Source organism: Lineus longissimus, chromosome 4 (genome assembly GCF_910592395.1).
Source record: "Lineus longissimus chromosome 4, tnLinLong1.2, whole genome shotgun sequence".
NCBI lineage: Eukaryota > Metazoa > Nemertea > Pilidiophora > Heteronemertea > Lineidae > Lineus > Lineus longissimus.
In genome coordinates this window covers 19,161,049-19,176,546 of record NC_088311.1, presented here as the reverse complement: position 1 = coordinate 19,176,546, position 15,498 = coordinate 19,161,049, and the positions used below count along the sequence as shown (strand labels likewise).

Below are 15,498 nucleotides of genomic sequence, written 5' to 3'. Positions count from 1 at the left end.
CAATGGTAGCTGTGGGCAGATATGACCGTGATCTGATTATCGGCTTCTATGATAAATATGAATTCTGACAAAATCGTCCTCATGTCCAAACAAATGACATTGATACATATTTGTAGCTTCTGGTAAATGAAACTTGTCTGAGTCTTTCACGCTTATTAGTATGAGGGGCTACTGTTACAAAGTTTTTAAGATCACATGTTTTCTTGAAGCAAAAAATGGACAAATAATGCAGATTTGCGTCTCGAACGCCAAAACCTTTTAGCAATGGTGTTGCCAGAGTACAAAATGTTTTCCCACTGAATATGATGCGGAAACACTCTCATTACCACTCAAACCATGTTGCAGAAAAAGTAATGAACAAGGCTATGCCTTTTGATAGCCTTTTGGGTAAAGTGGCAGCAGACATGTATTGACAAAAAGGACAATAACCCAACAACCAAAGGTTTTCGGTAGAAAAAATAACAACATAGCTAATGTGGTGTTGGTAAAAAGTGATAAGGGCACATGATATGGGCCTCATCACATTGATGGAACAGAACGGATGGAATGTAATGGCATGTGATAAAAATCATGTCTAAAACAGATGTTTTCCAGTTCAAGGGAGAACTAGCGGAGATAATGACATGGTTTTGTGGGGAGGGCGCCAGTGATATACATGTACATCTGTAAGTTGGCACAAAGTGTTGGTATATACAATGCTTGTGTACACGCCAAGTGCGTGCTGGATATCCTCCCTCTAAACAATGGCTATGATAAGGCATGAATTTATCACATTCCATCATTCTCCGTTCATTCCATTCATTCCAGCAATTTGATGAAGTCTCTGATATGAAGACACATAATAGTCTTAGTTCCACCTATCCAAAATCACTGGGTTTTTCGACACCCGTGTCTTTGCCGTGTGTAAGAAAAACCCAGCGAGCGCTTCAACCTATAAAATCAGCGTAAGATATTGTTAGTCGATCTGGCGACAGGCGCCGCTGCAGTTCGTACCTCTCCTGTGTTTTGTAAATGTTGGAGGTTAGAAAGTTTTTGTTGACACTTTTTACGCATGCCCCGTAGGGACAGCAATTACAGAAATCGAATGCGCCATCTGTCGCCGTGCTAAGGAACTACAAATTTCCTTGTTTCTTGCGCTTCCACCTATTATAAAACCCTGTGTCAAACCCGTGTTTAAATTAGCCCCGTCGAGCTCGATGGGGCTAATAGACATGGGGTTTAACACACGGGTCTATTTAAGCACGGCAATTCAAAGGTGGAAGCGCAAAAAACACGGGGATTTACTAGGTGGAAGCGCAACTAATGATGAAGAGGACACTACACTTACAAAGTGTGCCAAGGAAAAAATTAAAAAGGCCACTTTTATGGGTAAAAAGTGAGAAATGCTTCTGATACGACGAGGTGGACAGGTAATGACAAAGAACATGCTCAGCTATCTGAATCATACCACAAAAAATTAAGAGAACAGGCTAATGGTTTTGGTAAAAAAAGCAAAAAGGCTTTTGATGTGATGGCACAGTCATTTACAGGCAATACAGTTTAAGCCATTAACTAAAAGTCTTTGCCATCAGACTCTTCAATTTACTGTTCTACTTGTCAAACCTGTATCTGACAAAATTGCTGGTTTATTGCACCATGCTGGATGGATTCTCAGCCAAAGGCTTGGGCAGAATTCATACTTCCAATGCAAGACCGTCAAAGTATTGAAAAACCTGATGGACTAAAATAAATAACAGAATTTCAGATTGTTACGATTCCTTCCTCGGGAAGAAATTATCATTTCTCAGCAGAAAAAGCTCATTTCTCATAAGAAAATGTTCATTTCTCAGCAGAAAATGCTCATTTCTCATAAGAAAATGTTCATTTCTCATAAGAAAATGTTCATTTCTCAGCAGAAAAAGCTCTTTTCTCATAAGAAAATGTTCATTTCTCAGCAGAAAAAGCTCATTTCTCCTAAGAAAATGTTCATTTCTCAGTAGAAAATGCTCATTTCTTAGAAGCAAATGCTGTTCATTTCACAGAAGAAAATGTTTATTTCTCTGAAGAAAATGTTAATTTCTCCAACCGTCAGAAGAAAATGCCCATTTCTCCGAAGAAGAAAAATCATTTCTCAGAATAAAATGTGCTGCATTATCTTTATCTGAGGATGGCACTCTATCCGTCCTTTACATCTATAATTGTTACAGGAACCCGGCAGTAATTACGCCAGAATTCTTTACAATTTGGTGTCTATGATTGCTCGTAAGCGGGATAAGAGTGGAGAATGAGTCAAAGAAAAATGTGTCTGATGAGCAACAGCAGCAGTATGTTGGAGGGAGTATTCATCTCCCTATGTCTGCTGCTATAGCTCAGTGCATGTTGGAGCATCAAGCCTATTGCAAGATATGACATGAATCTGCCTGGGAGTATGATCAGCTATAGATAAAAATAGATGCTACTCAAGGTTGTTAACTGCGAGGGAAGTTTATGAAAACATGTTGAGTGGATCTGCACAGATACATGACCTCCATTACATAATGTTTCAACACGGTGCAATTCATTATGATGTCAACAGATTCTCTGGGAGTTTTCCACATCTTCGTATCAAAGCTAACCACTTCTACGAGTCAAGGCTAACCGCTTCTCCGAGTCAAGGCTGACCACCAAGCCGAGTGAATCCACCCTCAGATTGAAGGCTACCCCTGAACTGGACTCATTGCCACTCTGCATGGGTTCAAACACTTGAATCATTTGTAATAACATAATAAATTGAGGAGGCTGATGCTAAGTATGAGGATACAATCGGAGCTTTTCCATTGAATATGTGATATACCGCAGCATTGTCGGCTACGAGCCAATAGAGAAGTTTTATCGGTATTCTACTGAGTCATTTGGAGGTGTAAGCCTGTGGCTGAGAAGATGAGTCAAGGTGCATTGTCTTGTGACTAACCGCAGTCAAAGTGCATTGTCTCATGACTAACAGGTGGTTGATGTCGATTCCTTTCATGGCCTTTGGGAAATTGCCAATTTGATTTGAGGACGGTTTTTTGAGGAGGAGTACAAGAGACGAGTAGCTCTATATTTTAAACAGATTTTTACTCCAGTGACACCTGATCCATATAAAAACACTATTGGTCGTCGCGAGAGCAGACCCTTATTGTCAGGTTCTGTCATTATGTTTGTGGCAGCATGTGCCTAGCAACCATGGCTAGCAACGGGCATTTTACACTAAAAAATATCTTTAAAATCATTTTTTTTTAAATTTGGTTCCGAGGAATTGTTTGCAGTACATTCAGCCTCTTTGTCACCAATTTTGAGACAAATCGGAGTAAAAGTGTAGACGCTGAATCGATTTGTTTCAGGTCCGTTTAGCTAAATGGCGAGATTGACTATGAATGAAGATAGTTTTAGCCCTAGGATGCTCGGCAGTTGTTGAATTGAAATGCAAATTGCGTTGCCAGTATTTGTCCTATTGTAATAAAACTTAAGTTTTCATTAAAGTTCGTTATCTTGTTCATTAAGTCCTTCGTCTCATGTAAAATGCGAAATGAATAAAATTATTAATTGGGAGCTCAAAATTGATGAGCGTGTATACGTAGCATGCAGGAATGTTGTGCTGGCCAGCGAGCAGTATGGTGAGTTTCTTCACAAAGCTACGTGTCTTTATCGATGATGTATGAAGAAACTACGAAGACCCAATGTAAGCAGTAATCTAATCTGTGATACTCTCAAATTTCAACGAAATCAATCAAGTATTTGCCGAGAAATTAGAAATTACGCACAACTTTACAGGATCGCGTCAGCCATAATAATGACATTAATGTACATGCAAATGAGGACTGTCACTTGCTCGTCAATACCGAGCAGCTAATCACGTGGGCATAATTATGATAATAAGGTACAGCGGGGGGGGGGGAAAATTCAAATTCAAATTCAAATTCTTTATTACTCTAAAACGCTAAATAGTCTGGTTCTGTGACCTCGATCTCCGGGCTTTTGGTAGGGTTAAGGATCGGGTCAGGTAACAACAACCGTCTACAAATAGGCAGAAAAGAGGAGTGTTATTTTTAGATTCAGCCATTGTTGTAATTTCCCGAGCCAATTATCGTTTTACGGTCGAATTGAGCGCTGTATCTGTCCTAGGATTATGCACTATTATTGAACCATCATTCTGCACTGTAGAAATACCGGAATTACTCTTAAAATGCGCGATTACGGTTATTTTATGTTTCAGACAAAGGGGTTTCCCCATATAATGACGTCACTTTTAGCGATATTGTCATTTTCGCAAAAGTACGATTTGGGACGCTAAACCTTGACCGATTGCGTTGGTTTTTGCAGGATAGGTTGTTTATAATATTAAAAAAAAATTAGGCATAAGAATTTTTGTGGAAATGGTGGTTTAAGCTATTGTTCTATTTATAGATTTTTGTTATTGCCTGACTACGACAGCGAGAGTGAGGTCAGGAGCCCAGACTATAAAACGCCCACTAGGGGCCAACGGTTACATAAAATAATTACAAAATATACAATATAAAGTTACAGGGTATACAAAATAAGATCACAAATATTTAAAGACAAAAACATAATAATGGAAATCAGGACAATATAGAGTTACGCAGTTTAAAGAACTCGTTGATAATCGCAGCAGAGGGAGGTGAAGGATTTTTCAGAAAAATTGTAGTCAGATCCGACAGAGACAGAAAATGGAGATCACTTCTATTACAACTGCAATGAGTTTTGCTGTTTTGACGCATATTTAGGGCACACCGCAAGGAAGTGAAAAATCATCCTCAACCTCCCCTGACTTGCAAACCTCACACTTTCTTAGACTACAGTGTCTCCCAGTTTTGATTCTTAGACAATGGGCTTCCAGCATTAATTTTGTGATACAAGCCCTGTGTTTCACTGATTTAATATCATTTAAATATGTTTGAAGTTCAAATGAAAACATAAGATTACTCTACATCGAGTTTTTTATTTGTTGCGATTTCACAAAAAATTTCATGTTGACAAATATCTCTAATCCTTTACTGGGCACTAGAGTATAATATTTTCCAGTTATCCACATTAATATTCATTTGATCAAGCCATAGGTACCCCAACCCGGAGGAATTAAGAACAACATTTCCAAACTTTGGGGACGTTCTGGCATCAACGCGACGACCCATATTCGCCTATAGGCTTGTTGTTTCAGTTGTCACGTTATCTTGGTCTGTCTGCAGAAAGACTGAACGAAAGAGAGAAGAGCTTATTACTTGCTACCAATCTTATGAAGGTGACAGGAGAGCACTATAGTATGTTACTGTGTGTGCCAGCGACTGATAAACACAAGATATTTACTGAGAGCAAAGCACTTGTGATTTTAATAAAAGCCTGACCAAATAGAATGCTGGCACTCCTAGTAGAGCATAAAACATAGCACGGTAATCAGTCCCTGTGCCTGTTTGTCAGCACATTCATATAAAGCTGATAAGTATGACCTTCCTCACCACATCATGGGGATATAATCAATAAACTACACCTACAATCACAAATGACATGCCATAGTCTTTACCATTCACGGTATAGCTTTCAGTTGCATACTTGGGCAGAATCTAAAAGAGGCTGTAGACACATATTTGGTCATCAATTGATAATGTGTATGTGCTATACATTACCATTCATGGTATAGCTTTCATTTGCATACAAGGGCAGAATCTAATCGAAATACTTATGTGCTATATCTTTTGATTCATGGTGTAGCTTTCTGTTGCATACTTGGGCAGAATCCAAAAGAAGTGTGTGAACACGTTTTGGACTTTAAATTTGGTGTATGTGCCATATTGTTTTATATTATAGCTTTCTGTTGCATGCATGGACAGATTCTAAAAGAAGCTGGTAGACACATATTTGATCATCAATTGAGAATGTGTATATGCTATACTGTGCCATTTGTGGTAAAGCTTTCTGTTGTACACATGGGAAAAATTGGAAAAAAAGCTATAGACACACATCATATGGAAGCTGTCAAATAATGGAACGAACTCATCTGGAGGCTGCTCATGCATGGAGAGCCTCGTTGGCAGTGACAAGATAGCCCCTCAACAGTACCTATGAACCAGCCTTCATCCAGAGCAATTCCAGCTACATATATATGATCCATCTTCTGGGAGCCTAGCCCTGATGAAAAATGCAGGAGTGATTCAAAGATGAAATGAGGCAGGGTGTGTGCAAAAGTAATTAGATTTACAAGAGGAAGATCCAAATTACTCATTTATTATTGACACTGTGTATCATTCCGTCTGAGAAGCGGATAATGGGATGTTGGGAACTTCAGTGACAGGGGGGACTAGTTTGATGTCGGTATGCCTGGTATAGGTTTTTTATCAAAGGAATTGATACCAAACTGTTTACCTGAGCCACAAAAAAATACGATGAAAACGGGTAGGCCTTTAAAGGGATAAGCCATTCGTATTCATAACATCTATCAGATTATGTATCTATCATCCATATCCCGCATTTTCAGTGTTATATCACGCACAGTTTGCGGATGCAGACCACATTAAAAATACGTTGTACCCAGGTCTTACAGGCTTTTCAGTCCTATACATTCATGCTCATGGATGGTCATATGGGCCCTGGATCCAAGGCCCTTTTTTGGGTTGATGGCCGAATTTTGCAAAAATTTACCAAATGTTTGAAAAACCATGAAGCGGTTGGAATTTTGAGCTGATTTTTGCATGCAGCATCTGCTCAACATCAGCAACTACATTGGCAGTGTTTTATTGGTTCTGACATGTCTTGATATCAATTATAACAATATATCACTTTGGGTCATTTTTGGATAGATTTTCAGGGCAAACACAAGGGAGGCACAGAGGTGAGCTAAAAACCTAGCCTGGTCCCTTCCTCAGTCACCTATGCCTGCCAGCTTTCATCGCTGTGAAGATTGCTGACAATGTAGGTACGATTATATCAGGTTTGGAAAGCTGTCTCACTTCCAACAAACCTGGCCTGGTTCTCCCTCGTTCCCTGCCTCTTCCAATATTTCATCACTATGCGGATTGTACTCCTGAGCTGCGTTAACATCATCAACAGCGGTTCTAAGCTATTGTTCTGATTTATTTCCCGCGGGTATTTTCATCGACTTTTGACGCCAGGCACCTGCCAAGTTCTCATTCACGATGAAGATGAACTGGACTGGGGTTGTACGAGATCTGTCTGATGGGAGAGAAAAGGAAAGCACTGGCACACAAGCAATTTTTATTGCAGCAGCCAGTGATAATTATTGCTGTAATGTGTGATGGAAATATCACTTGTCTGTAGGAAGAACTGGTAATTGATGTGTTTGATCATTATTGCAGGTCTTAGCCCTGACTGATTTTTGTGGCAGGTGTGTGCGATGACCCCAGGATATCTTATTAATTCTTGATATCGTCTGCCTCGGTAAATATTTGAGATAAATCAGTTGCATTCAGCCTTGAAAATTTGGGTGAATTCAATAGAAGGTGAAAGTTATTCTTTATGTAGGAAATATTCGGTTCTAAATTCATCGTTGAAAGGTATTCTGTGAAAACCAAATTCTTTTTCATCTACACCTGATACTGCCCCCAGTCATACTTCCATTGTTTTATAAATTGATCCAGGGCCTCAATAAGGAAATGTTATGAATGAAGCTCGAATGAAAGCATTAGTTTATGCCCTCAGTTATCGATTTCAAGCTAATATTCAGTTGAATGTTATTGCTAGGTATAGCAAAGTTTCATTGATGAGTCTTATGTTTTAACACTCTTGATACCCTAAGGACGTACATTGCACGTCACATGTTGCGTAACTGATGTACCACGAGACGTACGCGTCCGTCAGTTTTGAAAATGCCAAGGATTCTTGTTTGAAGTGCAGAACTTGAGGTGCAGATTTTGGGGTGCAGAAATACTTAAAGGAAACTGCCCGGGAAAAAAAGGGGAGTTTTGCACGGCCCGGTCAAAACCTTAGGCGGGAATAAGGTTTCATTGATAAATATAAGGAGTTTCAAGGCCCCCAAATCACTTGTAAGGTTCAATAGATACTGGCCTTTCATTGGTTTACCGTTTGCGTATCATTTACATACTCTCATCTTGAAAAATATGACAATATTTACGATCACGTTATTGATTTTTGCAACATTTTCAGTAACGCGCCCCTTGCGGATCTGTAAGGTACCATTCGGATGCTTGAAAAATGCCTCGTCTCGTCGATTCGCTCGCCGATAAACGCATCAGGTTGACTGCAGCAACTTTTAATTGTTGGAGACAGAGAAGGAAGGAATATGATTATCAGTTTGATGAAAACTTTGCAAAGTTTCTTCTTGGGACTCGAAATCCATACTACTATTCTCTCCATTTTCCATTTTCTCCTCTCTCCAACTCACTACTATCGCTATTGACTGCGTAACATACACTAACATTCTTTCGCTATCATTACTAACTTTACTAACTTCATTTACTAGAACACTGGCCTCTTTGTAGCCGATTATGTAACCCATAGTGGAAACACCTGACAGCGCCGCCCGGCATGATCCACGTGCTACTGGCATATTTATAACTCGTAGTAAATAAGGTTGTAAAAATATGCAAATGAGATGCCGTATATGGAAACCATGACGTCACTAAGCAGTTCTTATTTCTGCTACGGGTGGCGCTGTTGCTTGCTTCTGGAGGCACTATTCAACCTCTTTAAGGGTAGGGGGCTCAGTAATATGTCTATAAACAAAAACAGAAACATTTTGAATTAATTTTCAATTAAACATTTGGGGACTTATTTTGGTACATTCGACGCCCTCTCACGATGTTAAACAGTGTGAACATCATGAATTAACCTGCAAGCTGATAAAAAGCATATCATAATGGTACTGTCATACAAGTCTCAAAGCTATCTGACAACTTTTTCCTGACAAATTTTCGCTTCAGTAATATGCTTTGCATGAATGAACATATCAAATTTAAACCGTCAACCCTACGAGGGCTTTCCTCACCAGTTGAAATATTCTGATAAAAAGATTTCATTAGAATTGCACCAAACTGACATTTCTTGCCAGCACATTTTGACTTGTGGCGCCCCCTTTATAATGCGGCTGCATGATTATCTCATATGAATTATGAACATACCAAGCCACAACCGCTGATCTCCTGTGTTTTGCATGAATAAGTTATAATTGAACTTCTTCATAAGATTGAGATAGGACTGGCTAGCTTCGATGCGGCGTTCTTTTATATCGATCTCCCGCAACATTTTGCCCTCCCAAGAGTTGTTATTTGTGGTGTGGTGGTTGTGATTAAGCCGGCATGACGTTTATATTAGACTCGTTGATGGGGTTTTGGCAGGTTATGGAAAAAAAAACAGGTTTTTTTGGTGCAATTATTTTGTTGTCAAATTCAGATGAAATCTCAGTGCTTCCAGTATAGTGGACTAAATGCTTTGAGTGACAAACCTCTATCAATACCTTTGGGTGAAATTGTCTACATCTCAATGCTTTCATTTCTGCATTACATGTAACAGCAACATCTTACTCTTCAAGTGAAAGTGCTCTGCTGGCAAGTGCTTTTTATCACTGCAGCTGTGACAAAAATCACTTGTCACCATGTGGGTCAGCACAGTTGCTTGCTGCAAACGTCGGTCATCGCTTCAACCTGCAATAGTGGTTACTTTGACAGCAGAGAAGCAATCTTTTTATCGCTCATCGCGGCAATAAAATCTGTCTGTAGTGGGCTTCAGCGCCTGCCCTGTCCGACAGTAACCAGTTCTCCTGTCCCTTTGTATAAATAGCCTTTAATATAGACATCTCTATGGGCACTGGATGACCTTTTAAACCAAATTGATTATTCATCATGCGTGTTTTTCTCAAACACTTTTGCCGCATTATCTGACTTGATATTAAATTATGTTCTGGTTCGACGCAATTGACAATTCCTCTAGGATTGGTTTTCAAGAATAGTAAATTTGGTTTGTTTACTGTAGCCACAGATTCTGAACTATTCACAACTGCGTGGAGTAAATGGACGTACCACGATATTAAAAATTTATTCGCGACTTCCAATTTGGGGTTACTGATAATACACCAAAATAGTGGAACATTTTAAAGAGTTCCCTCTAGCCAATTATTTTGACAAAGGTAGTGATGAACAGAAATTTAAACGAAAATTAACACGACGCACTGGTTTTAACACAATTGTTAGGGGGTGAAATAGAGGTGGCCACAAGTAAACTAAACCATTGACACTTTGATCAAAAAAAATTGTACCCTGCAGCTCCTAGAAAATAAAATCTTTTTTCATTTTTTTTCGAAACATGTACATCTCGTCACTTGTAAATTTCCTAACATAAATTTAGTCTTTTGATCAAAGTTGAACTGGGAATTATATAAAGTTACAACTTAATCTGAGTTGAGTTTATAAAGTTCAAAACAATGAAGCCCTGAAACCATTTGTATCTTGCATTCTCAAACACCTTGGTTACAATGTCTCATCTTTAAAATGAATTATTCATTAGCCTCATTTTGTCCACAGAGGTTTAGTTGAGAAAACCATAACCTATTAGGCTGGTAGAAAAGCGGATTCTATGTGAATTGTGCCAAAATATTATCAATTTTGAGGTGTTTTAGCTTAAGGAATTGACACCTCACTGGAGGTATTGTTGTCTCTCCAAAACTGCAAGGGTGGACCTAAAATGTAGACCAAACCGCTGAATTCAAAACAAGGCTTCATTTGCGCATAGTGCATTTACACTGTAAAGTGCAGATCGTTCTAAATCCAAGTATATTAGAATTAGAAATTGAGACCTCACTGTTGGTAAAGATTGCCTCACGAAATACCACTCGGATGAAGCTGTCATTTCAAAAACGATTTGGCCATTTCGTCTACATGTAGCGCCATCTTTGCCATGTTTGGTTTTAGATAACCAATTATTCCAATTTGGTGTAAATTCCTTAAACCTCCGCCTCGGATAATGAACGGCACATTTCTATTTCACGTAATGTTCGATTTAAAAGTTCTAACAAAACAGGCAAATTGGATTCGAATTCTTCAAAAAAGCTTTATTTGCAATCCATCTGTTTTATTATTTGCTTTCTCATTGCCTGATAACTTTTTGTGATGTTTTTTTTGTGAGGAATGCCGTTTGAGTTCTATAGATAGCTCGCGTCACACCATGCGATCGATTCGGTTTGATTAGCAAAGTTGAAGTTCTTTATGTTTTTGATCCTTATAATGGTGAAAGAAGGTGTAGGCCTTGCGGTAGAGGCAAATTCACAAAACAAGTTGGAGAGGTTGATGATGGAGCTATATTTGGGTTAATGCTGTATCAAGTGGATGGCTGCCAGTCATAAATTCATAACATGGACATTTCTAATGGGATTAACTGAACGAGATAACGTATATCTTAAAGGGACAATATAGGCAAGAGCTAGGCAGGCAAGATAAAGTTACACGATGTTGCCAATAGGGGTCTCTCACATCTCACAGTACATAGAAATGATTCATGCTTGTACGAGGAACATATTTAGTGCTGAATCTGACATGACCCAGAACCCTTTACTGTGTACATTAGTCACCTGAAGATGGCCAAATTAGCCCCTCTGCTCCTGCCTATAGTCCCCTTTTAAAGGATACTGAAAGTTACTGCTAGAGATATCATAAATTTGGTCCCTGTATGGTAATGGGGGGGGGGGGGGGGGATTAAGTATGGACAGTGTATTTAACCAACTGATTAGCTGTCTGCTTAAGTCTGGTGAACCCCTAAATATTCACCTCAAACCTGACAATTTGTATCCAAAATCTTAAGGATGCCTTTGGGACTGATAAGTGCTCTGCTTAATGGAGGTTTTTGATTAGAGAGGTCAAACTGAATGAAAACCCCCCCAAATAATTTTGGTCCAAAACTTGTGCCATTTATAGAAAGGGTGTCCTTGATAGAGAAGCGTCCAATAAGGGAGGTTCTATTGTATATGAATTGATCGGAATACTTTCTTTAATATGTACTAATTGATCACTAATTACTTTGTAATGAAGCTACTGATGTATGTTATATTTGAAAATGCGACTGTATAGATGCAAATTTCATCATTGCAATTGCTGGTGCACCCTAATTAATCAATAATTTTAATTCGAGATTAACGAGTGTATGTCATGTTGGAATGCCTCATGCTATACATCATGTTCAATGCCATCATTATCATAATGAGTCTGAGCTAATGAGGCTTAATGAATGCGTTGGCTTACTGTTCAGTGTCCTACTGAGGTGAATGTTTGAGCAGCTAATCTTCCTGAATTCTTTGGAAAAGGGGTAGTTTTTGGGGGGAGTCTCTTCCGGCCTGAGAATCTATAAGTAGGGGTTATATTTGCAGATTTAACCATTAGATTAAAAACAGGGCTTTTCCTGCCGGCCCGAGAAATTTAAAAAAATGGCAGGGCTGAATTTAGCCGGGGGGTGGGGTATGCAGATTTGGCCCCTTTTTCTCCGACTTGATTGACTCGAGGTTGTAAGCTTTGGAAAGGTGGGCAACTCTCGTAGAGTTTGTTGCTGCCTCCATGGGGTGTTCAGCATGATCCTGAAAAGCAAAATCCACTAAAAACATAACTTTCTAATTTGGGCTCATGGCCAGCCCTAAATTGCAGTGGTGGTTTTCCAGTGTCAGTGCTATGAATCGCATGTGAAGTTTACATTATGTTGATGATAAATTGATGAAAAAATTATAGCATCCATCTGTTCGACGTTAGCATGCAATCCGGATATTTCATATCCACAACTAGCTAGCTATGCTAACACTACAGGCCGAATTCAGTTTTCCATCGGCCAACCCCTGTTGATCATTTTGTGGCTACTGTTTCATGACTTGTGACGATTGAAGCTGCTCCTTTTTCAGTTTGACACCCATATAACCGGATTATGCCGCATAGCCTATGGGCATTATACAGGGCATCTCAAAACAACCTGACTAGTTTCATTTGCCCAGCATTTTAATGCTGATCTGTAATTCATTTTCAGGTGAAGTCATCAACCTAAAGATTTCTTTTTTGCACAGAATTTTGCTCAACCAAGCAATTTTGCATAACCAGGTTGACCATTTTGAACTTGTTCAGGGAAATAGAAAAGGTGACGGCTTGTTATGTAATCTCCTGTAACCCCTTCAATTTACCTGATTACTGTGAATGTGACAGGCGCAGTTAGTTATGCATGAACGATATTGCGTACAAAAAGTGTAATTTTGTGTTTGAATTTGAGTAAACTAACCAGATTTCTTTATGTGAGTGCCTCCATCTTATGGTGGAGTGGTGAACTAACATTTTCCCATTCTCTTCAACCAGAGGTACCCCAAATTCATGATCTTTGATGAAAGATTAGAATAAGAAATATTTAGAGAATAAAATCTCATTTTGTTCATGGTCTTATCGTTTTAGGTCTACCAAATGACACGGGTCACCACGGCGCACCGCAGGATGATAAAGAGTCGTACACAGCAGAAGAATACTCCTCGTGGGTCCATACGAAATCACCTTCCCTCCAACGAAAAGCTGCTGCGAATCCCGGCAAGAATCACCCACAGGTGATGCGTCAATGGAGTGCCGATGCCTCCTCCACCTCACTCCAGAGGTCGGAGTCCCTCGACCAATCAGATTTCTCTCAGGAACAACGTCATCATGCTAGTATGGCACCGCCTATTCCGAGCAAGGCACGTCATATCAGTAGGTCATATAGCACAACATCTAGCAAGGTCAAACCCAGTCCCCAGGACCAGGGCGGTGACCTGAAAAACTTACCTCATTACATCTCAAGGATACGCGATTTACAATTGACTCGTAAACCGGTACAGATACGCATTGATGATTTCGAGACTTATCGGACAGAGCGCCGCAGTCGCCGCCATCTTGACGAAAAGGTCAAAGGTTACGACGGCTTGTTGCAATGCCATGTGCTATCTGGACACGGCTTAAAATCGTCTAGTACAATGCTACGAGATCTCTACTGTATAGTAGAAGTTGATAACTTGAATAAAGCTAGAACCATGATTCGCACTGGTGCTATTAATTTTGATTGGGACGAACCGTTTGATATCGAGTTGGAAAATGCCAAGGAGCTCACGTTTCTTGTGTATAACTGGGATCCAAATGCACGGCATAAGCTTTGCTTTTACGGCGTGGTTAACTTACAATTCTTATTTCAATGCGGTAAAAATCACAAGATAGGATTACGTTTGGAACCTAAAGGCATTTTATACCTAGATCTCTCCTACAAGGAACCTGCAGTGACGTTAAAACGAACTCCTTCTCTTCACAAAACCGCCCTCTTTGGTGTAGATTTGGAAACGATTATACGGCGGGAGAAGTCTGGTCTGCGCGTGCCGATTCTTGTGAAAAAGTGTATCGATGAGGTTGATAGGCGTGGATTGGAGACCGTTGGGATTTACCGGTTGTGCGGCTCGGCGAAACGGAAAACTCAAATCAAAGAAGAGTTTGAGAAGAATTCGCGTGGTGCTGATTTGTCGCCTGAGAATGTGTCCGATATCAATGTCGTCACTGGTAAGTTTTCAAAAATTGTTGTCTCTTTTTTGCCTGATGTCTTCAAAGGACACGGTTGAGCATTTTCCCTAGCCAAGGGAAAATGTCAAAGAAACCAGGTGGCGCCACCAATATGAGTTACTGCGACTACATTGTCTGATGTTGATGCTGTCGTAACTGAACCTGGAGGCTGGCAGTATCAGGCTGTATGCACTAAACTTATTCATCATGCAAGCTGGAAGTTTTGAATGTTTCGTACATCTTAGCGCAGCATGCACTGCTTCTACGCAGACAGTTCGACTTTGATAGTGTGTAGGGGAGTGTAGCTATGTTTATGTTTATTTCGTACTCGTAGGTACAATACAGTGCAAGGGGTGCATTACAAACACTAGTGCATTACAACGCGATATTACAAATAGAAATTAAAGAGGAAGAGAAACCGACATCATGTAAGACATGCAAAAACTACGTTCAAAGGTATAAGCAATTAAGAAACGCACAGTACCAATAATATGTCATCAATTTCCCCCCTCGTTAGTATACACATCCCTTTATCCCGGCCACATAATAATTCCCTAATCTGTCCCGCCAATCTTTTCTGCCCCTCTGTTACATTTGACCTCCCAATGTCCCGTGTCATAAAAAATACATTTGGCAAATTGCCCCTATCCCAACCATACTTTGCTAACAAAAAATTAAAACTTTTCCCAAGAGACAATCGACTCCCACCCTCAATGATACGTTTGCATAGTTTGATATATACATTTTTAGATTTTCCAAGAGTTTTAAAAAATGTGCTATGTTCCCCAGGTTCAATGTTCCCAGATTCTATCTTCCCCTGATATATGTTCCACAGGTCCTATATTCTCAGGGTTCTAGATACCCCTGATGAACAGTCCGCAACGAGCAACTTTTGTCGCGTGTGATCATGATCGTAGATAACTGCAATTTAAATCACTTGTTTGCGTGACTCTTTAGAAGAATTTCTCCCCGTGGAGACGGAATG

The 15,498-nt window shown here is 39.7% G+C and overlaps 1 protein-coding gene across 2 annotated transcripts in view; it reads left to right on the top strand.

The window, feature by feature from the left end:
* Positions 1-15,498, top strand: part of LOC135486516 (rho GTPase-activating protein 100F-like) — a 156,063-nt gene that overhangs the window by 111,536 nt on the left and 29,029 nt on the right. For both annotated transcript variants that reach the window (XM_064769353.1, XM_064769352.1), the window contains exon 3: positions 13,395-14,513. In XM_064769353.1, the coding sequence (XP_064625423.1) occupies positions 13,395-14,513 (1,119 nt within the window). The remainder of the gene's footprint in view (positions 1-13,394; positions 14,514-15,498) is intronic.